Source organism: Pagrus major, chromosome 2 (assembly GCF_040436345.1).
Source record: "Pagrus major chromosome 2, Pma_NU_1.0".
NCBI lineage: Eukaryota > Metazoa > Chordata > Actinopteri > Spariformes > Sparidae > Pagrus > Pagrus major.
In genome coordinates, this window is record NC_133216.1 from 11072197 (window position 1) to 11096561 (window position 24365).

Sequence of the window (24365 nt, forward strand, 5' to 3'; positions counted from 1 at the left end):
ACTGCCAGTCACAGTGGTAGAAGTGGACTATAAATGAAAACTTGCCCAGACCAATCTAAATGTTAAGCGTTCAGTTGAATGAAGAAATAGCCCAACATTATCCACTTTTATAGCATGAATTGTGTTAAATAACATCGGGTTTAAAATCAATTCAGACAAACACATTTGGAACATAATGGGTGTCAAAGAAGAGCTGAGCTCATCAGCGAGGGGCTGTAGGGGACAGGAAAGGTTGCGATGCACAGAGTCACACAGACTCTCACTGTTGAATGCAGCCGGCAGAAACAGCAGGCAAATGAGACGAGATGCATAAAATAGTAACTTGTTTTATTCTTTTTTTAACCATGCCACCGAACACTGACGCATACAGAGTTGTGCCTGAATCCACACTGAGAAAACACTTTCACACACTGTGTTACAAAGCTGTAATGAAGAGGGATTTTACTGCACACATGGCAAGAAGAACAACCCTGATTGGATACCAGGTCAAGCTTTGATCTGGCCCTGAGGTAGACAGACATTGACATAATCTAAACAATGCTAATCACATCCTTCTAGGACACATCAAATAAAAGGACATCTGCATTATCACAACATAGAAAGATCAAAGAAAAAACCCTTTTCAAACAAAAGTGCTCTATTTCTTTTGGTCCACCGAGGAAATCCAGTTTATAGTGCATGTTTCATGTAGAATAGATACAGTGAATGTGTGTTTTTCATGGCACTGAGTGTTGTTGGCTACTTAAGAAGGCATTGGTAATGCCCACAGACGCCAAGTTTTGCTGTACACACTGTTTTTCATCCAGAGACCTCAGCCCGTTGTCACTTTGAAGGGAACAATTGGATAACAAGTTCCAAGCAAATTTTTTTTTTTTTGATGTAAAAGTACACGCTTGTCTCAGAGGATCAGCCACTATCACAGTATGTTGCTTCCAGTTGCAATGTTCAGACAAAGTGGATCTAACATGGCAGTCTATCTTTAATTAAGTAACAATAAACAAACACCCAGAAACAACTACCAATAGCACAGACCCATGTACTCAAGCACATCGATGCTCTACTTATAAAAGAGGCACAAGGGAGGGAGATCTTAATCAAATCAGAGACTTATAAAACACACACATTAAGATGTTTTCTCAAATCATACCAAATGTAAACAGATAGCAAATTACTGTAATACAAAAATACAACATGTTTAAATCTATAAGGCCCGTGTTAGGCTCACATAAGGGAATAACATACCATGACAGTTTGTACATTACAGCTACACTATTAACTGACAATAACCTGCTCATAGTGATTCAATGTCAGAATTTTTCTTTTCAGGTTTTGTAAAAAAACAAAACAAACAACAACATCGTTTCATCTTTTCTTCAGTTTTTCTCCTAGAAAATTCTGATTCTGTGATTTTTATAAGACATCTATATATAGTTAATGATAAAAAACTACACATAAAAGCCATGTTGAGGCATTTTTTTTTACACACTGTTTTTGTTTGACCATTTAAATCAGGGTGTGTTTGTTAGAAAATTAAAAACTACTGATGGGTGAATAATTTGCAGTAGGTCTAAAAACAAACGGTGAAAAGTGAGGAGAGGTAGAGCTTGCTCTACTAGAAAAATCATCCCTAGAGACGATCGACTGTGTGATGAAAAACCAGCACATATTTGGTAACAAATAAACAACATATAAATAGCAAAAAAAAAAAACCCTATTACATTGCAGGAGAGAAACTCAAATTGTAAGCCAGCTACCTCGAAAAACAATAACACCCACTGCAAGAAAGACAAGGCAATTAAAGAGATCAAGCTTATGAGGTCAAAACGTGGCAGCCATTCAAGTAAAACATGCAGAAAATAAACAACTCCAAAATAAAAATCCAACAGCAGAAAATAAAACTGAGAAGTCACAGGAATTTAGGAGAGAGAAAGTGTTGCAAAGGTTCAGCCAATCAAGCCTTCGTGGAATTATTTTCAACATCTACGGCACAATCATAGAAGATGACTCAGGTTTTGCCTGATGGTTTAGCGGATCAATAAAAAAAAACCAAGCTCCTGCTACACGTACAGGTCAGCAGTCGCAGCCATTGTGGCATCGATTTTGAACCCACAGTAGATCCATTAGAGATACAGTTATTATCAAAACTGCGTGTGTGTGTGTGTGTACGTTTGTGTGCACTAGGGCTGAAACGATAAGGAGATGTCAACAATTTGTATCATCAGCTGAACGTTTGAGTCAATTTCGGGGTGAATTGTGAATCATTTTCAGTTTCCTGCTTCTGAGAATTTTGCTGCTTTTCTCTGTTTTATATCTTTATAAACTGAATCTCTTTGGACTGTTGGTCTGACACAACGAGTTATTTGCAGTCACCAAAAATGTGACGATTTTCTGACATTTTTTTTCAGATTCATCACTAAAGTAGTAAAAAATAATCTAATTGACAATGAAATTAATCATTAGTAGCAGCCCTAGTGTAGCGTGTACACACATTTTGTTTTCGTGCTTGCATGTCTCTGCTGTCAGGTAAAAACCTTGTATCTCCTAAGAATGACAACTTCCCACAATGCATTTTTCAGTCTATCCAAAAAGAGTCTTTTTTTTTTTTTTAAACCTAGAGAAACATGTAATCTTTCAGCATGAAAAAATCAGCAACACTGGAGTTACGAGGTCTTCACCCGACACTGACAACGTGTGTGTGTGTGAGAGAGACTGTGCGTTGGGTCCAAGTCCTGCTCAGACGTAACAGACGTACAGGTAAGTCTTTTCTATCCTCCAGTCCGCCGGCACGTCCTCCGGTTTGTGGCCCTTCATGTGCTTCTGCATGGCGGCCAGGCTCGGGCAGAAGTCCTGGCAGATGGTGCACTGGTACGGAGAGGCTCCGTTGTGAGTGCGCAGGTGCTTGATCATAGCCGAGTAGTCTCTGGACCGTTGGTGACACAGCTTACACTCGAATGGCTTCTCACCTGAAAAATTCAACAACAGAGCATTAACCTTGTAGACCCGGAGTCAGAGGCCTGCCAGGTGAAATGGGATTCACCTTGACTTCAGTCCACTGTACTGTCCACTGTCGTATTGTGTGTTGTCTGTCTGTTTGTGCGGCAGGATTAGACCTATATCGGTTTGCCTTCAGTTCGATATTAGATATTGTCCAGTGAGCGTCATCCACAGTTTGTCTCTGACCTCAGCGAGGAGTCAGATAGCAAGTCAGTAAAATCTAACCTGAAATAAAATGTGGAGCTGCATTTCTATGATTTCATTCGATGGTTCTTTAATAATAATTATTATTATAATAATCATAATAATAATTAGAGCCAGACCAATACTCAATTTTTGAGGCAGATGCAGATCAGGAAGTAAACACATCTTTTGCAATGATCCCTCAAATGTGGGAAACATATGTAATGCAGGCAGGATATTTAACAGTTTCAACAATAAACTTTGTTGTCTAAAGTGACATCAGGGCAGTGGAAATTAAATAATTATAAATGATTTCAAGTATCTTTTTCTGCATTATTAAAAAAACCCAACAATTTTCGTTTTACGCAGATACCGCTATATCTGTGATATGCCCATAATATCGACCACTGGATATATTGGTTGGGCTATAATCATAATAATAATACTAATAATTAATAATACAGGAAGCCAAACAAAAAAAATGTGAATTAATAAATTAATAATTAGGTTTATTAATATATTTCAATATGCACACACATTTTAATTTATGAATTTATTCAGTTATTGTATTTTTTGGGGGGATTTTCCAACATTTTCCAGCCACTCTTCCTGTTTTGGAATATTTACTTGTCGGGATGCATAATTTATATACTGGACCAATAAATTATCGGCCCGATATTAAGAAATTTATATTTATCGGCTATTTATCGTTATTTGTGAAATTTTAGCAGCAGAAGAAAAAGAGGAGGGAAAAAGTCTGCAAGTTTCAACACAACACATCTTATTAAAGCTGTGGAATATGAATCATCCATCTCAGCCTGTCTTACCCTCAGGTGTGCATTAACTGCAAGTTATGAACTCCTTTTTTAAAATACGATATCCTTAATTCCTGGTAATGGCTTTCCTTCTTGTTGCCAGCAAAACTTTAGTCAAGCAGAAATATTCTCTCAGTGTTCCCACGATACATCACAAAGCAGGTGTTGGGGATTTTATATCCCAAAATATTTTTTTAACAGCAGCATTAACATTTTCCCAATATAAACATTATCTTCATACAGGTCCAGAAAACAGAGTGGTCAGAACTCTGTGCTCCCACACAGCCTCCAACAGAGCGCAGCAAGTTGCCTGCTTTTTATTTTGAGTCATAAAGAAAAAGCGAGCTACGTTCCCTCCATACTGATGTTTGGTTTTGTGGCGGTACATCGTGTCTTAGACATTTGACACCATTTTTCATGTGTTGAATCCCCCCTGCTTCTTCCCAAAGCTTGGTAGTGATATAAAGTGATTAAATATAAAGACACATGCGGTTTTAAAAGCTGCTAAACTACCAAAATTAAATGGTTAGAATTAATGTCCTTCATCGTAAATGCAGCTGTTATACTCTAAAAATTATATATTTTTCTAGGACACATAAAAATCTCCTTAAAAGTCCAAAGTCATAAATGCATTAGTCTGACTCTCAGTATTTTCTGAGTTCGCTGGCCTGTCGGTGGCACTCAGCTTCAACTGAATTTGTTCCGACTGATGATGTAAATCTTTAAAAACAGGTCATAAATATATATAGTTGCAATTTTCCAAAAAACCTTGGCACTCTAGTTTTCAAAGCATTCTCAAACAGCAGTAAAGAAGTAGCTTCACTGGGAACTATTTAACATCTGGGAGCTCTCACCTGTATGTACACGGTAGTGTGTTTCTAGCTGGTGTTTGAGGCTGAACCTCTTCCCGCAGCCGTTGCACTCGTAAGGCTTCTCTCCTGTGTGGATGCGTTTATGGCCCCTCAGCGTGCCGTCGTCTCTGAAACAGCTCCCGCAGAATTCGCACTCAAACGGGTGATCGCCTGAAAACACAGTCGTGTCACAACAGCAGCGGCAGCCACAACACCAACACACAGCAGCCCCATTATCGTGAGATCGCGTCAAAGGCTAACTTTATCCTTTGGCACGACATGGTATGGTGCATATGTAGCCGCATAGGTCAAACAGTCACAGAGCTCTTTCTGCACATGCATATCAAGCGGGGGGAAATAATGTGCTTTCAGACGTTGCTAATGTTATGACATGAGGACACTCCTCTTGGCTGTCTGCTAATAGCTAATAAAAGCCCTTCAGGCATGTGCTGCTCTGTTCTCTATACTGTAGTTAATCTATTTCTCTCCTAGGCTGAGGATTTGACTCATCTCCAATGACCTATGTGCCTCATTATCTCAGTGTCCACAGCAACAGCCAAGTCAGAGGATACATTGCTCTCCTCATTACAGGCCGATTCTCCCCAATCCCCCACCCCACTGTGGAGCAGATGACATTTACAAAATGTTACTTCCAAGCAGAATGGCATACAAACAAGATACGCTGCCATGGCCAAAACTCCCTTCACTTCTGTCTCTTCACATCAATTATGTATTTCTCCTGTCTAGACATCAAGCCGTCGTGACAGCTGGGAGTGTTATTTAAGGTAAAAGAAGAAAGGGGGACATCTTTTCAGTAAATATCTCTCCGTCTCCTGCGGCACCAAGACTCACCCTCGGTAGAACACACAGACAAGTCATTTCCATTTGCTTTTCCTTCAATATTTATTTGGGTTTCCTCTATCATTTTGGGTGAACCACACTAGAACTGACAGCCGTGAATTGCAGAAGCCCAAAGGCTGTCTAAGAACCCAAAATATAAACAGGATGAAATTGCCCAAAATATGCACCGGCCATAACGGTACAGTGCTGTCATCAGAGAGGTGAGTCATCTTATAGAGAACGGGAAAAGGAGGGTGGGAGAGGATGCATGCAAATTGACTAAAACCTTAAAGCCAGTAACCTAAGGAAATTAACCCATATACCAAAATAAATACAGCCGTCTTTGTCTCTTTCCACCACACGTGTTTAACACCACATATTTATGTTTCACGACAGGAGATAGCGCCACAGATAAAACCGTGATGGTGCAAACCATCCGTTTCTTACCCGTGTGCGAGCGCAAGTGTCTTTTGAGGGTGGTGTGGCTGGGGAAGGGGCGCTCACAGTGGCTACAGATGTAGCTGTGCATGCCTGCGTGGACCTCCATGTGCTGCTGCAGGGCCTTCTGGGTCTGGAAGCGCTTTGCACACAGCAGACAGAACACCGCCATGTCAGTCCCTGGAGAACGCACAAGACACAGACACAGTTATTTCAGTACCATACACAGACAGGGCCTTAAGTGGGGAAACTGGGTCACTTCAACTTTGTGTGAGTCCTCTGAGGGAAAAGCTTCTTTCAAAGAGCAAGTGCCTCTACCTAAACTAACTCCCCTAAAAGCCCAGAGGCACTTTCAACTGTGAGTCTTTATACGTTCTATTTTAAACCATGAAAGTCATTGTTTTCTTTAAGAATTTCCCACACAATGCACAGCATGCCAATCACACAATCAATGGCTCCTTCCTGGTGTGTTAGATGTGTAATTATTCTCTTCATTCCCCATCAGGAGTCAGCTCCAGCCTGTGAAGTCCTCTGTCTCTGTGCTCAAAGAGCGGCTGATAGTAGCTCCACCCTAAATGATGCCTACACTATGCGCTCTGTGCAGAATGTTAAGTAGTGATATCAAGCCATTAAAGGCAGGACTGCAGGAAAAAACACAATCCAGTTTAATCCTGTGTGTGACCTGGCATCTCTTTGGGGCTGCTTTCCTGTTGCACAGAGTGTGGAGAGGAATACAGATAGGGAGACGCTGGCAGGGTAGCTCCAGTCAAAATGGCTATGTGAAGAAGATCCATTGGCTGTCATACAGTCAACACTTGATCTACAGGCTGTGTACGCCAGCACTCAAATCCGTTCTGGCATTCAGACCGATGCAAATTCATATGTGTGGTAAGACTGAGGGGCTGGTTAATCAGCTGCATTGGATATAACGTGCATGTCCTGGAGAGTGAGGCTTTAATGTGAGATTATGAGGTCCTTATTTCTCTGTCTGCTCAGGTTGCAGATCATTTACAATGCTAGCAGGTCCCATTGCTCCTGACTCAGATTCAATCAGACATCTCCAGCGGAGGATCATTAGTAAACAGAGGACTGTGCCAGCACTTCATTGGAATTCAAGTGGGGTTGCTGTGTCGCATTTAAAATGCAGTCTGATGAGGTCCACTAAATCAAATCATTTGTTACTGTTATTGAAGTGCCTTGAGGCAACTGGCAATTAAATTGGAATTAACGCAGGGAAAGGGATACAGCACACTCATACTAAGAGGGAAGAGTGTCAGACACTCGCTTTAGGTTCTATCAAGTTAACAGACAAGCCTGTTCAAAGTGGAGAGAAAAAGAAACAAACCAGGCAAATTCACATTTTCAGGGATAAATCAGAAACATTCACTGTGTATTGTTTACTAATCCACGTATCACAATTTGCTCAAATAATGCAAGACGCCCTTTTTAGACTTCACATTTCACGGATAAGTACAATTTGGCATAAAATGACAAAGCTTCTCTTGAAATTATGGGGTTTTCTTTTTGAGCCTAGTTTCGAATTTTTTTTTCAATGGCACTAATAGAACTGATCATTCGTAATCATTAACAGAAAGAAGACAGGATGAAAGACATTCCCTGATCTTAACAATCCTGCAGGGAGGCGATCCGCTGGAATGAACTGCACCTGTTCAGAGGCTTTAGCCTGTGGACTTTTGTACAAAGGGCACACAAAGAGGTCCAGGCCCTCATTGACCAAGCCCATTAGTCATAGGCTCCTCACGCAACTCCTACAATCCCTGTCTTTATGCTGTCGCCTAATGACCAAGGCCCTTTCTCACCCACGGATCACAATATTTTAGTTGAAGACAAAAGAAGCTGCATTCTCAACGCCTCTGCGCCCTCCCCACTCCCCTTATCCGCTGACCATACAGGAAATCCTTTCACTGTCTGACCAGCTTCACTTTCTGCCTGAGTCATACCTCACTAAAGCCAGTATGCAACAGCGGAGTCTGGATAATGATCTATCTAAAGACATTTCAGAAGCACAAAATGCAGTCTCTGCATGACCTGTGATGTGCTGCCTTGATCCACTTTATCTGTGGTAGTATTGGCTGCAGCCAGCAGGGGGAGTACTTTCTGTTCCAATGTGTCCAGGTTAGTTTAGCTGCAGGCAAAGCCGAGCAGAGCCCTCAACCAACTGAAAAACATATTATTCACCTTGTAGACACTTCAAAGCTACTTTAATCAGCCCTCTCTCCACACTCAGTTTATTAAATATCATATATTGTAAATGCTTGTTTCGATGCAGCCTGCGTACTTTGTTCTGTCTGCGTCTAAAAGTTTTAACATCCCGGCTCCTTTGTGGAGGCAAAGCAAGCCTTACTCCCCAACACACTCGCACACTCTTGCAGATGTATACCCTGATCCCTCTGTCACCAACAATACTGAAACTTGAGTAAAGAAATATGACAAATATTCTGTCACAAGAATCTCACTCTTGATCTCAGGTTGACACACGGTGACAACAGCTCAGCAGTCGTTTTTTTCCGGGTTTTATTCCGCGCAGCCGACGCGGAAAACAAAAATAACAAATAATATCTTGAAGTGTAAACAAAAAACCTTCGGAGGCAGGGAAGTGTTTGTGTGTGTTAGTGGTGGCATTTCGCCTCGCTGCGCTCTGTTAACTTTTCAAACAAAAAGGATTTGCAGTTGTAGAGTTTTCCAGTAAGCTTTGGTAATAAGTGCAGAGGAGCTTCTTTATGAGAGAATAAGCCCTAAAGTTGGCTGTCATTGCCCCCTGCTTTCTCACCCTTAACCAGACAATGGGCCTGGGATTTGGGTTTTAAGGCACAGGATGACCCCTGACCCTTGGTCCTCAATGGGGTAAATACCATGTAATCAATGGTATTCCTCAAAGGCTGGAGAGTTGACTGAGCATTGTGTTTAGTGGGAGGGAGCCTTAACAGTGGGAATAATGATTTACTTTCAAGAGATTCTGCTATGAGGCAGAAAATATAAACATTTACTGTGTGCATTATATCACTGAGCTGCTTGTCTAATGCATAATTAGGCTGGTGATTCAGGATGGTTTGAGGTTGTTATGCTATTCCAGCATATCTCCACTAAGACCATGTGTATGCTCATGTGATTTAACATGGTCTGCCTTCATACATCTGCCACTTATTCAGTCCAAGTGAGGTGGGAGCCAGCCACGCTCTCACGCTGCCTAAGAAACAAAACCATGTGTCTAGGCAACCAGATAGGATCATGGTCCTTGTTGGGGTGAAGTGTTCAAGCTAATCCCTTCATTCACAAATAAGCGCAGCCTGTTTCTTTTCAAGCGGCAAACAAAAGTTTTCCCACCCTGAGAATCTGGGAGTAAACCCACTGCAAATTGAACAAGAGATTGTATTCAGTGACGACCGCAAATCTGTATAATTTCTCCTGTGTTAATCTTAACTTCAGTGTCCGGAGCCCGGCAATTAAACTGATTGATTAGTGAATAATTTGTTCTTTTATATCTGCTGAAACAAAACAAATCATTTTAACTGTAATTTTTAAAAAGTATTGGCAGTATTTTAATAAAACTTTTAACAGCCAAACAGATCTCCACAAATGTCACAATTTGTGACATTACATCATGTCTACCAGCTATAGTAGAAACCATGTCTGACGGCTCAGCGTCTATACAGTGTGCACTCTGTCTGCAGGCGCACTGATATGACTCAGTTAAACATACACAGTCATGCAGGCTACATTACGTGCTGGACCTCACATGACCCTGTGCATTCATGCTACTGTAAGTGTTCATGCAGACAGCGGCTCCCTGTAGATGTGGCAAATCCAGAAGCGCACACACACAAACACTACAGTACCTTAAACAACCCCGGGCGCTCATCAGTAGACTGCTAATCTACCGGAGTGAAGAACAACCGACTTAATAATTAATGCAACAAGAGATACGTTGCTCATGTTTAACCACCATTCCATGGATCGGTTCATTGAGGTCACGCGCTGTTTCATTCGCCTCAATTCCTGGAATGTTTACAATATTATTCTTTATCTACTGTATTTCACTGGCAACCAGGGGCTTTGTGTATCACGACAGTCAGTGCAAATAAATACTGGGGGCACAATGGCCAAAGAGAGCACAGTTCAACTCAGTTTAAGGCTTGTATGAATTACAACTGGGTATTAACAAGAGGGTGCAGTATGACGGACACGCAATTAGGCGAGCTAAAAGGTCTGCATTAAGAGGGCTGCATTATAAAACCCGAGCTGTATCTGAATGGACTAAAGGACTGTTTAATTAGGGCTCAGACAGAAGGTAATATTATTCACTTGATGAAGCAGCCTGTAATGTGTGGAAACAGCAGCAGTGCAGCTGCTGTGAGTACACAAAGGCAGCACTCTTACGGCCTTTGCCTTGAAGGCAAGGTGGCAAAATGGTCGGCCAGCATGGTTTGAAGCATATACAGTCGATTTCTGTGCGTGCTGGAGATAAGCTACAGTCTTGGGTTTTCCAAAATTGAAAGCTCGGTGCCCCAGAGCCTTGACTTGCTCTGATGAAACAAACCCCTTTGTTGTGAGAGCAATTCGGAGACAGATCCATTCTTTTATTTTGGGCTCTGACAAGTAGGTCAGAGGAGACTATGACAGTGCTGTGGTGAGGAGTAAACAGCAGCACATGATGTTGTTTTCCTCTCAGTCCTGGCATCCAACACCAGCAGCAATCCTCTTGCCCTCAGGAAGTCCTCACATACCCCCTACCCCCCTCTCTTCCCACAGTCCACTCCGCCCCTAACCTCCCTCCCCCAACGCCCCCCTCTTTGATCTCTAACTCCAGCAACCCACGGCCATTCACCTCTGACATATCAAAACGCTTAAAGAGACTTTAACTGTAGTCAGTGTTGCCAAATTGCTCCAGAGTAAGGTCCCCCAAAAGTAGTATTATTTGCCCTCCAGAGTAGGTGGACAGCAGTGTTGCAGCTGCTGAGGTCTGACAAGTGTTAATCTGCTAAGAGGAAACTCATTTGGCTCACTGGTTATGCCACATGGCAAATTAAAGCCGAGCTGCACGATGGGCACTAAAGCGCTGAAAGAATCCTGTGTTTTTAGGGGAATTAAATACGCAGGTTGTAAATCTTTGCATTGAGTCGGAGCAACGTTTCCCCACATAACCTCAACGCCGCTGATTAAATTACCTGTGGCTCATGTCGGCTGTGAGAGCTGCCATAAGTGTCAGTAAAAAGGGTCATGCGTCACAGCAGAGCGCGCTGAGATCACGACAAAATGAGAGAGTAATGCCCTCCTGTAGCCTGCTCTGGATACACTGCCAAGCTGAAACCGAGCTCTGGGTGTTTACAACTCGGGGAGATGAGGGTAGAAACTTCTGGGCATCGTTAACACCCCTCCATGTCCACATCCATTAAGTATTCATACTGTGTGTGCCACCTGGAGTTACAGTTACATGCCAATGCTCCTGAGAGGGTTATCACCTTTCTCTGACAGTAGCAGAAAAGGTGTGGATTCAGACACTGCCAGGCATATGTACCGTCTGACAACAATACGGCTTTTTTCACAGCTGGAGAGGTTTGAGTCAAACGCGTGTTGTGAAAGCTTTCTCACTTCAAGCTAATGGGGTAATATTCTAGAGAAAAGTGGCACTTCATTACAACACGTACTTATAAAAGGCTTTAAAGGTTGTCAGCAATGATTTTATCAAAGGCAATAAACTAATTCAGATGATTTAAAGAAGCTGTTATGATACAGAACTCACTATAATCATGTTGATGTTTTTAATTATATTATTATTATTATAAAGTTGAAAAATAGGTCATAGGTTTGTCCACTCCAAAATAAAGCTGCAACTAGAACTGCAGCAATTATTTGATTAGTTGTCAACTGTTGAATTAAACAAACACTATTTTGATGTTAATCGGTTTGAGTATTTTTTAAGAAAACACTACTAAATAAGCAAACTCTTTGTTTTCATGACTGAATAAACAAACTGACCTTAAAGGACAACACAATTTCATACTGTTTTTACTTTGTTTATATGTGGCGGACCCTGCCACCTTTCTAGCTTCAAACAGTGTTCTGGGGACCTCATTTTCCTCTGACAACAGCTTGTTTATTCACTAATGGAAAAAATAAATATTTCTGACTTTGTATTATTACCTCATTAATATTGTAAATATTAAAATTCTGAGTTTGAATTTCTTCTCTAAAACTACATAGTGCCCCTTTTAAATGTGAATATTTTATGTTTTGTTTACTCCTCTATGATAGCAAAATGAATATCTTTTAACATTAACATAACATTTGAGGGTGTCATCTTGGGCTTTGGGAAACTCTGATCAATGTTTTTCAACATTTATCGACTAAACAACTCGGGCTGCACTTTATATTGTTTCAGCATTGACATCACAATGTAGACTAAGGCAAATTAACTCAAAAGATGTCATGCTGCAACTTTTTTACTGCTTGATACAAAAGGAAAACTTCCATGGTTCACATTTTCCATGACTAATCTACAAGAGAAGTTGGCCTATTGAATAATTTCATCCGATTTAAGGGTTCTTGGACACATGGGACCTTGTTGCTTCTGAGGGTCATGCATAAAATGCACTCCCTGATCGCCCCAATGACTCTACAATGATTATTTCCAAAAAGAGCTATTCAGGTTGTGTGGTGAAAACTCCTGATATTTTTCATATCACAAAATCAAAAATACCAAAACACCTCAATGTCAAGTTTTTTCCATTATCGAGCAGTCCTACAAAAAACTCATTGAATAATCGAGATAATAATCGACTGAATCCACAAAGACATTAAGCCCTAGCTGAAACTAACTATTGCTTTCATCATCGCTTTATCTGCAGATCGTCATTTTTATCAATCGTTTAATTGTTTGGTCTGATTATGTGTGAAAAGTACCCATCATAATTTCCCGGAGCCCAAGGCTATGTCTCCAAGTTTCGTGCTGTATCCACCTGACAGTCCAAAAACCCTTAAGATATTCATTTTTCTACCATAGAAGGATAAGAACACCTGCAAACATTGACATAAGAGAGGCAGGATGCAGTACAAAGTAAAACCCCAACAGAATATGATCCTAATCCTTTTTGACATATACTCAAAAGAAAACAGTACAAAGATAATATATTTAATATTTTAACTCATCAACAAGATTTTTATGAATATGTGATTATTCTGAATTTGATGCCAGCAACATGTTTCAAACGAGTTTGGACAGGAGCAACAAAAGACTGCGACAGTCATGGAAGGCTCCAGAAACACCTGTTTGGATCATTCCTCATGTAAACAGGTTCATTGATAACAGGTGATAGTAACACTCTGTGAAACACATGATTGTGTAAAGGATAAACTCCATGGGAGCACCTAGTAAGTATATAAATAAAAGTTACTGATTAATCTTCTGTCTATCAACTAATCGATTAATTGACCAGTCATTTCAGCTCTACTTAAAAATACACCAACCAGCCTTGAGGTATAAATGAAATTAGAAATATTTCAGGGTTTTATGTAGTCATTATAAGTCATTTTGAAGCTTTCTTTCAGAAGGTGTCGGGGTTACTTCATGGGAAGGTTCCTGACGGATTAAGTGCTATAAATACAAAACACAACATGTAGGCAGATAAATGTACACCAACGAACACATGTTAAATATAAGAACATTTTGCCGTTAACAGGTTGTGTGCCTACATTTAATTTATTTTTAGGAATTATTACTAATACTGATGTATAGTTTTGTGTTAGCTTGTGTGGCTGGATTAGCGTTTGCTTTAAATGTTTTATAATTACATTTTACGTATTTTATTATGTTTTATGTATCTTCGTTTATTGTCTGTGTGTTTTATGTTTCTCTTGACTGCACGACAGACGATGAAGTTAAAGTTGATAGAGAACGTGTTCATTAATTACTTATTAACCATCAATAAGGTCGTTACTGACAACTTATAAACCCCTTATCACTCTTCTTCAATAATGAAGTGCCACTAAAAATAACACTGTTGATAATAGTAATACAAATACTTATTGACTGTTTTAAAAACAAATACTACTCTTGAAACCCATTTGTTTTCTTTGTATATAGCTTCAAAACACTTAACCTCAGTGGGCAATTGTTTGAGTTTGAAATTAAATATTTTTTTTAACTATTTTTGTGCATCTGGACAAAGAAACCTCAATGATTTTCGAGCCTTAAATAAAGATTTGAATTGAAATTAACTGAATGATTTTAAACTTAATTTCCCCTTGTTTTATATAAGGTCTTGTCTGTGTTTCGTATCCCTTTTCCTCTTCCTCTTCACACTTTGTAACTTATGTTTTGAAAAGTGCCACATGAGTAATGTTTGCTTCTTTGCTGCTAATAATACAGCAGTCTGGGAGTGTGGGCATTAAAAATTGATTTAAAAGATTAAAAACGACTTTAGCTCCTCTGGCAGGTTGTTCCATCTATAAGAGCCCAGATTGCAAATCACTTGTCACCGTCCAGGTTTGTGCAGCCGCTTGGCCAAAAACACACAACTTTTGAGGGAAAAATACTTGGATTCATCCTGATGCCAACTGTTAACACCAGACACTCAGTGGGCAAAAAAAAAGCTTGTAATACGAACATTTTCTTAATGAAAAACAAAAGGTGTTTGTCTGGTTGTCGAGTGTGTGTGTGAGTGAGTGTAAATAATTCCACAGGAGCTCTCAGGCAGGAGGTGAGGATAGTGTGTCTGTGAAACTGTAATGCTGGCGCTGTAAAGCTACGGCCGCGGCAAAGTGGCATGCGGTGGGTCTGGATGCCAAGAGATATTAGTGGGTGATATGTGAGAGGGCCTCCCACCTCCCTGTTGATAAATTATGGAGCATCATGACAGGAACAGTTTAACCCAGCCAGCATGACAAGCAAGTTTAGACCCCTGATCACAAGTGCTGTAGTCACGGCTTACTCAACAGCTCGATGCATGCTGCCCAGGTTAGACAGAACGTGTGTGTGTGTGTGTGTGTATGTGTGGAAGGAGTGTTAGTGCATGCACACGTTTGTAAAGTACCTGTGTGTGTTTGCCTGTGGGCTTCCAGAGCATCCTCTGAAGAGAATGTTGCTCCACACTGATCACACACCAGCGCCTCTGCGGGAGCTGTAGATAAAATCAAATTCATAAGAAGGTTTCTTGATCAGACAGTAAACATATGTGTTTTTGTAATTGTAGAGCAAGTCAGTTAATTTAGCATTTAAAGAGAAACTGTGGCAGAAGCAACAAGAGAGGAACAAAGGCGCCCCAATTCAAAAGTCACCAAAGAGCCTCGCTTGTCACACACTTGCGCTTTTCAGGTGTTAACACAAGGAAGCAAATGCGCGGAGTACAATGGAGCAGAGGAAAGCGCCATAAAAACACAACTCAGGGACAAACAAAAGCACCAGACAGGGTGCAACGGCCCTTCTTCTTGACAAAAAAGAGCCGAGCTGAAGAGTTTTATTTACCGTGCCCTGTTATCAGTCTCTGAACAGTGAGCAGACTGTCTGCCTGAGAGGCCACAGAAGGACTGGGTGTTCTCTCTACAGCAGACGCTTCCCGCCTACGGCACATCCCTTTATCAAAAAAACAGTTCAGAGTCAACACCCCAAATCCCATCGCATACACTGTAACTACAGTTCCCAGTTCACCTTTGGAATGCCCTTGTCTATTGTGATGAGGACATGAAAGAGACAAGTATGCATACTGCTTGCAGAAACGTTCAATCCTCGTTCTGCACTCACCTCACACCTGCACAGACAGACACATAGGACAGATATGCGCGCGCGCGCACGCACACACACACACACACACACATATACACACACAGGCATTCACTCTCACTCTCACGCACACACAGCTGTTTGGATGTGGGTTGGCTCTCACAGAGATGTAAATCGGTTGCAGATCCATACTGGCCCAGGGCTCATTCACTGATCTATTTTCTGCTCAGCTGGCTTTAAATGAAGTTAAAATGACTCATTAAAACACCCACAAGCTTTGGGAACTCTGAGCGCTACAGCCTAAATGTGGTCCTCTTTCAACTCTTACGATGCCTCTATACTCAGACACTGTGCCACTGTTCCCATTGCTGCACACAAATAACAAAAAAGCCCCAATCTGTTCATTTTCTAAAAACAACAATTTTTGAAAACAAACTGTTACTGTTTTGGAACGGCGCGTTTTGTTACACGGAGCGAAAATAAAACTTGGTAGAGAGCAGTCTTGTGTAGTAGTAACACTAGAGCAATGTTGTAGATCCTGATGTTGTGTGACGCTGTCCAGTGTGGTGTGTTGTGTTGTGTGAGATTGTGTGATAAGGGAAGAAGAGAACATAGTGCATTGTCTTGTGCAGTCAAAGGCACGGAGTGTGCTCTCATCCATAAACCATCAAACTGTCTCCAGACGCGGCTGCAATCGTCCTCCATCAAAACACTTTGTCTGGCATACCAAAATAAGAGCCAGCATCGAGCTGAATACCAAATCAGCCCATTAGAGCAGTGGAGCACTCGCTCCTTAGCAACCAGCGGGATCTAAGGCTGCTATACCGAAATACACAGTGACAAAGAAATGAGATCCACATCTCTTTTTTTTTTTGTAGTATTATGGGTTGACACATTGGGATGGGGAGAGTTTATGCAAAAATTCAAATTAGGTTAAAGGTGCCGCTGTCGTGGATGTCACTGCGAATTGAAAATCAAAGCGCGTTGTCGAGGTCTGAGCGCAAATGCAAGACAATCCGCGTGTTTAGGGTTATGTTGAGGGTACAGAGGAGGAAAAAGGGACGACTCAGGTGAAGTTTAAAGAAGCAGTTTCTCTCTCTCGTCTGTCAGCAGAATGTCATTCCAGAACAATCCTCAGAGAGACGGCGGAGAGGACAGGGACCTCGCCTTGTCTATACACATATTCCAACTGAGGTTTTTGTTTTAGTTTCATTTTTAGTCCCTGATCCCCCCCCCCTCTGCTCCTCCTCCTCCTCCCATCCCCCTGCTCCCCCCCCCCCTCCCCGCTCCTCTTTCTCTATTTTGGATAAAGTAGCTGGGAGAGCAGTCAGGTCTGATTAAGTCTGCATTTGGGTACAGTGTGTTCCTGGACACACATCTGCGAGCGAGCCATCACACACGCTTCGGAACACTGGCAGAACACCCAGGCCTGCCGGCAGCTGATGATGTCATCACTCAGAAGGGGCAGAGCTGGCGAGCTGCCAGAGTCTCCGAAAAAACACAGAAACGATTCAAACGGAGAGCGAGAGAGAGAGAGAGAGAGAGACGGAGAGGGAGGGAGGGAGAGGTGCACAGACCTAAGCATGGAAAAGAAAGCATGATCCAAGTATTCGGAGCAGCACTAACTGGTAGGAGGAGGAGGGGGAGGGGAGGGGGGGGTTGTAGTATGAACAGGTGCATTTGAAAGGCCGCACTATCAAGAGGCTTCATAAGCACTGAATACTCTGAGATGAGAGTGTGAGAGTTACTAAGTACCTGTGTGAGACAGCATGTGCATCCGTAGCCGCATGCTGTCCTGGAAGTGTTTGCCACAGTATTCACAGCCGTGGCCCTTCTCCTCGTTATGCAGCCTCCTGCGGAAAGACAAACATTAATGTGAGCGTGTTAACAGAGAGACGAGAACAGGGTGAAAAACGCACTCGTGATAATAGAAGTATCTCATTTCTACGCCTTTTTTTTATTTATTTTTTTTCCCCCCTCTGTAAGGTCTCCCAAACCCAGAAGCATCATTGTCCCCGTAACAAGAGGAGCATGTTTTAATTCCGGCAAGAATCCCTCGCTGAATGCAACATCATTAGTGTAAGAGGCCCTTGGAGTTGTGAATCACAACGCATGAATGCAAAAAGAACACAGACAATAGGATATCTGGCTAATTTCAGAGTGCAGACATACGCGTGCCTCCACCCGCCAGCACTGCAAGACACTGGGCACGCACGCACACACACAAACACACACACACACGCACCATGCATGTGCGCGCAAACTCACATCCCAACGTAACATGCACACACACACACACACTTCTCCTGTAACTGCAATGAAAAGGAGAAAAGAAGATGATTCGCTGAAGCTCCGCCGGCAGCAAAACCTATCATATCATATCACACACATCCAAGCATGCGAGGCATCTGTACTGTTATCCTTATATCACCCCGCTAACAGCAGAGAAAATGGCCTCACAAGAGTCCATTATTAAACACACGCTGTGGCCCTGCGATGGAATTTAACACACGTCGAATCAACATTGAAATATTTAGAAAACACAATTATTTCAGAGCACTGACGGCTTCTGGCTTTGAGGACTTTTTAAAGATGATAATCTACTTGAGAGTTCACGTGAGACCTAAAGCTTTTATTTTGAATGTAACCATTTTTTTTCTCTTCGCAGAAACTACTTTAAAAAAAGGCTGAAATACGGCACGTCCTGATGGCCTGGGGGTTCACGGCGCTGACCATGTAATCACAAAGTCTGAGTCTCGCCAGGGACGTTGGTTGCATTTCATTGCTCTCCCTTCATTTCCTGTCTCCTCTCTACCAAAATAAAGACACCCCAAAAATAGTCTGAAAAGGCAAAGATACCATAAAATTGTACTGGTATTATTTAAATTCCTATAAAGGAATTTTAAGTTCGGAACAGTTGTCTTTAACCATACAAAAGATCTCTGTAATTATAATTCACAGATGTTTTAATAACCTTTAAAATGACCTGAAATGCTGTAGTTCTATTTTTTCTAATGTCAGACAAAACTACAAATATTCTTTAAATTTTCTCTATTTTTTGTCCCTTTATTCTAAAACCAAAATCTGTTGAATTAAAAGTTTTTTATGCTAAAACTGTGCCAGGAGAGACTTCTGTAACAACATGACAAAATGTCAATCTGCACACCAGGTGTATGCTCAGTGACCTGGTTACAGACCTACAGCAACTTCATTACGTCCTCAAGCAGCGCCACCAATGCAACTCCTTCAACCTGCGGACATCCGCCTGTCTCCATGAGTAAGAAACTCGCATCACTAAATATCCCACAGGATGCTCTGTTTCACCGGGCGGTTTAACACAACTCCAGAGTCGCACGAGGCTGAAATGTCAGCCACAGGCGCCGATAGAGGAAGACTGTGAGTGTGTTAGCTGCATAACGGGACTTTTTGGCTCTCTGTTTGTCTTGTTTCTAATGATTAGCGATGAGTCAAACACTGCCGAGCACGCACAATCATAAACATCTGCAATCAAGCTAATGAGAGTTGTCATCGAGCTAGTCTAACTTTTTGTGTACAGTGGCAAAATCTAAACTGACACGCTCGTAAATAAAGGAGGAAAAAACAATAATAAAAAAAAAACAAAACAAAACAACAGAGCGAGTCGGGAAGCAGAAGTTATCCATCATTGAGCTGAAGCGTCCAGCCCGGTCCCTGCTGAGAGGCTCCTCTCTGCTGATGCAAAGGAATGCATATCAAATAGCCTGGGAGACAGCCTGTTGTGTGAGGCACGCTTCTGCACAAATAATCAAACAGAATTTAGAAAAATCAGGCTTTGTAAATAACAGCGTTATGCGACACCAAGGCCTCTTTATATCAAATCCCTAACAAAGACCCGATTGAAAAACTTCCCGAGACGTCTCACTGTTAAGACATGAGTGCAGGTGTCCCTGGGAATAAATTAACATATTTGCTGGTGCTCCTTCCAGCTTTTGACTCTCAAAGTATTCTAACAGGATGGGGGGAAAAGATCCCGAGGACGATTTCAAGAGACGCGTGTCCAATGCTCCTCTTAACAGCATAATCAACAACTTGGCTCTCATTCATCGCACTGCACGAGCACACAGGCACATCCCTCACATCTTTTATTAGATACAACACACCTTTGTCAGTGTCGCTGTGTTGTTTTTGTGCCCTCTTTTTGTGATTATTAGATTTTGGATTAACATTTTTTTAATTTTTTTTTATTTTCCATTAATTGAGATACTAAAATAGATTTCAAATATACTGTGATGCTGCAGGGAAGTGTAAGAAATGCGGTGTTGATGGAGTTTTTACCTGTGCTGCTCCATGGCCTGCCTGCTGTGCAGCTGAAGCCCACACTCGCCACAACACAGCTGGCCTTGAGCCTGGCCCTCGTGCCTCATCCCTGCTGCAAACTGGCCCAGCCTGCTGAGGAGCTCTCTGTGCAGCAAGCCCTGGTGCAGCAGGCCGCTGTACGCCCTGGGGTCCAGCGGCACGCCCAGGGACGGGGCCACTGACACGGACACAGGCAGCATCCCCTCCCCTGTGTGGTTGGAGGGGACAGAGTATATGGAGGCCAGATGTTTCTCGGAGATCCCGGGGAAACAGTCAAGAGAGTTTCCCACCACCTGTCCCCCGTCTTCTGGGCTTGTGTGCAGCTCTCGAGCGCTGGTGATCACGCTGCCTCTCAGGGGCGTCCCCGGACTCTCGTCTCTGGCCTGGTCAGACGCACAGCTTCCCTCCCCGGTGCTGGAGGACCTGCCCTCGCAGCCGTTGGCATCATCCACCTGCATGTTCTCTGATTTTATACTTCTGGCAGGATCCTGGGAGGAGGCCTCAGATAACTCTGGTCGAGGCTGCTCAGAACCCTCCATGTCGACCTCTGCGTCCAGCTTGGGGCTCGATTCAGGAGCCGCCTCAGACTCTGGACCGGGAGAGCTCCTCTCCGCCATGTGGTACAGCGCCAGGTGGTGCAGAGCAGTTGGAGAGTTGCGGGTGGGTCCATCCTGTATGGAATGCTTCTTGGACATCAACATGTGCCTCCAGTGCCTGGCCCGGCTGTGGTCACTGTGGTCTCCGGAGCTGGGGTTCCTCACCGCCACCTCCTCGCTCTCCTCCGCCTGGATAGTCTCTAGCACCTTCAAGCACTGCTCCTCCAGGTACTCGATCTCCAGGATCTCCGCAGCGTACAGCAGGTCGTCCAGGTCCTCGGCGGTGGCCTGGAGCGAGGCGGTGTAGGCGTACTCCAGGATCTGCTGGAAGGTCTTGGGGGACAGGAAGTCCAGGGCGTAGCGCAGGCTGCTGCGGTGGAACAAGATCTCAAACATTTTGCTGGTGCAGGCCAGGACGGTGCGGTGAGCCGGGAACTCCTGGCCGTCCACCGTGATGATGACATCACACAAGGTGCCGGTGAGGCGCATCTGGTTGGCCCGCTGCAGGAGCGTGCTGGGGTGAGTGGGGTTGTGGAGCTGGAGCACACCCATGTTTGTCAGACCCGTATCCACTCGGACCTTTGCTGAGCCCGCGCATGAGGTGTGGCTGCTTCACTTGCCTTCAGCTGGTTGTAGGTCTGTGGTGTGGGTGGAGGAGGGGAGGAGGGCAGAGGATCATTAGTGGCTGTCTGGCTCACAATGTGATCTAAAAGGTAGTTAATTAAACTCCAGTGTCCACTCCATGGTCAGTCAGCAGGAATCATTTCAAAATCAAACAAAAAACATCTGATAAAATATTTTCTGTGAAATCTAAGAAATATAAAAAAAAACCCTCTCTTGATCTCTGCAGGGGTTTTATTTCATGCTCCGAAACATGTTTATTTATTTTAATTACGAGCCAAAGACAGACAACAGGTCGATAAGCGGCAAAGCAACAGTTTCCATTGCAGGTGATTAGTCTGAGGTCTCGTTCAGAGTCGGTCACGTCGCTGTAATAACGTCTGCATACTGAGAGGTGACGGTTCAATTTATCAAGCTCCTCACACACACACACACACACACACACACACACACTCTCTCTCTCTCTCTCTCTCTCACACACACACACACACTCACTCACATGCCCTCAACAGGTAGGCCTGCTATTAACAAACGCCTCGGAGGGCTGATTAGTTCATTTAGGCTGCGCACGTTCATGATTAGATGTGTTGGAGACAATTAAGCAGCTCCGCTAAAAATCCCTAAATAAGTTATAAAACTATCAGATGGATGAGAGCGTGAAAATGGAGCGCGACGTGTTTTTTTTCTCCTTTTTTTTTCTTTCCTCCTCTCCTCAACATTTAAACACCTTGAACGACAGAGTGAGTGATGATCCGGCTTCTGTGTGATGATGAGTATTGTCGGACCACTCAGCAGCACCTCGAGTGATGCTGACAGGCTGCATCCTCAACTAACCGCAACATCAGAGCGCATCAGGTGCAGACGCGCAAAAACCTCGCCGGTATTATCCAAACACATTGCGACAAATTAACCCTCCGCACACGCTTATTTACTGTCTGCACGGTGTTTGAGGGGAGAGGAGGGGAGGGGGTGGACGCGTGATGTCTGAGAAATGACACATTTTTAACCCAGAATAATCTTTGGAGGAACTGTCCAGTGTGCGATCCGGTCCGTGCGTAATCAAGTTTGTAAAATCTAAATCGGGCTGCAGCCAAACTTAGATCCATCCCCACATGTGTGCTGGTGAGCGAAATTATAACAACCCGCCCGCAAAAACTGCCATTATTTAACATATTAATTGTTGAAATGAGACTGAAAAGTAGTTGGATCAGAGCAGAGTGGAATAAAGACGCAGGGGTGGTCAAAGTGTCGGCTGTCACAGCTGTTCTTACCTCTGTTCTCCTAACGTCCTCCGCTGATTATCCAGGCAACATCATGCTTACACATTTCACAGTACCCGCTCCAAACTCAGTCCTGCTCCAAGTAAGCAAATCATCACCCAGCCGCGACAGTCAAAGCAGCGAGGGGGGGACAGCACCGCTTCCGAGTGGCGCTTTCAAAATAAAACCAGTCTTGAGAAACCACGTGTTGAAATGTGTCTAGCGGGAAGAGGATAGGAGGCGTGATGGAAAAAAGGTGGAGTGTTATTGTTAAGAAAGAGAAAGGAAGAAGAGCCGTGAAATGAACTGATTCGCTGAAGAAGAGGAGGAGGTGTCTTGTTAATAAATAATTAGCAACCGATCTTAATTAAAACATTCACCTGGTTTAAGAGAACTTGATTAAACAGTCAGATTAAGACTGTCAAATTAAAATGATGACAGATTTTGGAGTCAAAAGTGATAATTAATATTATTATGTTATTATATTATGTTATATTGCTTATACATGGATGCCTGTCATGTATATGTGCTATGGATGTTTACAGTATTTATGTGTCTATGTATGGAGGCTCTGTACAGACTGTGGCAACAAATGTCCTGGACAATAAATAATCAATCTATCTATCTATCTATCTATCTATCTATCTATCTATCTATCTATCTATCTATCTATCTACTTCTAGCGTTGGAAATGACAAGAAAAGAAAAAAGGGGAGACGAACGTTCTTGCAGTAGAGACAAATGTTTCTTGTCAATGCTTTAACTCAGCTTTTATTCCAGATATGTTGTATTGCTTATCTTCATTTGAAGTCCTATATGAAGTTAAAGCCGTCTCTGATTATAAAAGAAAATGACTCGTGACTTAATTAAGTTTGTTTTATGTCAGTACTGTCACCAAAATCTATGTAAAAGATACAGAGAATAAAAAAGTAAAAAAAAACAAAAAACTTTTGTCTTCAAAAAATGTGGGAGTGTTTAATTTCTGACATTTGAACAGATGATTGCTGAATGGAAACGGCCGAGTAGGCAAGAATTTAGAAGTAGAAAGGCTGCGGCATCCTGGTGACCTACAGTGCTTTAGAGACGCTCACCATGAGGTCAGCTGAGGTCGAGAAGCCCGGTTCACACGCAGCATCCCCTCCCCCCCTTCAGTCTCCAACACTGTTCAGCTGTTTGTTAACTGCTCAGCTATTTCTCTGTGATCCTTTTTCTTGAATTTAAAGTTTCAAAGTATTTTCCACACTGCCAGGAATCGTCTTTTTTTCTTTCTTTACTTTTTTCCTACTTTAATGTGACTTAAAAGCAGGAAAATCTATATGTAGTGTGACTAAAAATATTGGAATAAGCCTATAAAATGCCTTTAATGTGTACGTTTTTAAATTATAAGCAGTAGTGAAATGTAATGATCTACATTTAGTTAAGTTTGAGATACTTGTACTTCACCCATTTATGGGACGTTACACTTTTATTCCACTACACAGATTCATGTTTTACATATAAAACATATGTTAAGCTTATGAAAAACAATTTCTTGCATATAGATTAAACAAGAGAACATGATATTAAAAAGTTAACATTAGCTGCAACATGTCAATCAAATGACATGTGACTGTATAAATAATAATACAACAATAATATAATAATGAGTCCATTCTTTCGGCATAACTACTTCTTATACTGCGTGATTAGGTGCATGC

General features: G+C 42.4%; 1 protein-coding gene across 2 annotated transcripts; it reads right to left on the reverse strand.

Annotated features, from left to right (window-relative positions):
- Window positions 1-310: 310 nt before the first annotated feature.
- On the reverse strand, window positions 311-23120 carry LOC141016421 (zinc finger and BTB domain-containing protein 16-A-like). Of its 2 annotated transcripts, XM_073490779.1 has the most exons (7): window positions 22681-23120; window positions 20172-21426; window positions 17613-17710; window positions 15172-15258; window positions 6131-6301; window positions 4847-5014; window positions 311-2963 (listed from the first exon to the last, which is right to left on the reverse strand). In XM_073490779.1, the coding sequence occupies exons 2-7, from the start codon at window positions 21338-21340 to the stop codon at window positions 2734-2736; spliced, it is 1923 nt and encodes a 640-aa protein (XP_073346880.1). In that variant the 5' UTR covers window positions 21341-21426; window positions 22681-23120; the 3' UTR covers window positions 311-2733. The 2 variants fall into 2 exon arrangements, with proteins under 2 accessions (XP_073346880.1, XP_073346888.1); XM_073490787.1 differs by lacking the exon at window positions 22681-23120 and having other exon boundaries at window positions 20172-21501.
- Between the last annotated feature and the right edge of the window lie 1245 nt (window positions 23121-24365).

Bases quoted from the DNA above. Each gene is read 5' to 3' on its own strand.
- LOC141016421 (XM_073490779.1), bottom strand. From the start codon at position 21,340: ATGGGTGTGCTCCAGCTCCACAACCCCACTCACCCCAGCACGCTCCTG. The intron at 15,259-17,612 runs GTACTTAGTAAC...TTTTATCTACAG, and splicing joins GCACATGCTGTCTCACACAG to CTCCCGCAGAGGCGCTGGTG. The intron at 2,964-4,846 runs GTGAGAGCTCCC...TGAATTTTTCAG, and splicing joins ACACTACCGTGTACATACAG to GTGAGAAGCCATTCGAGTGT.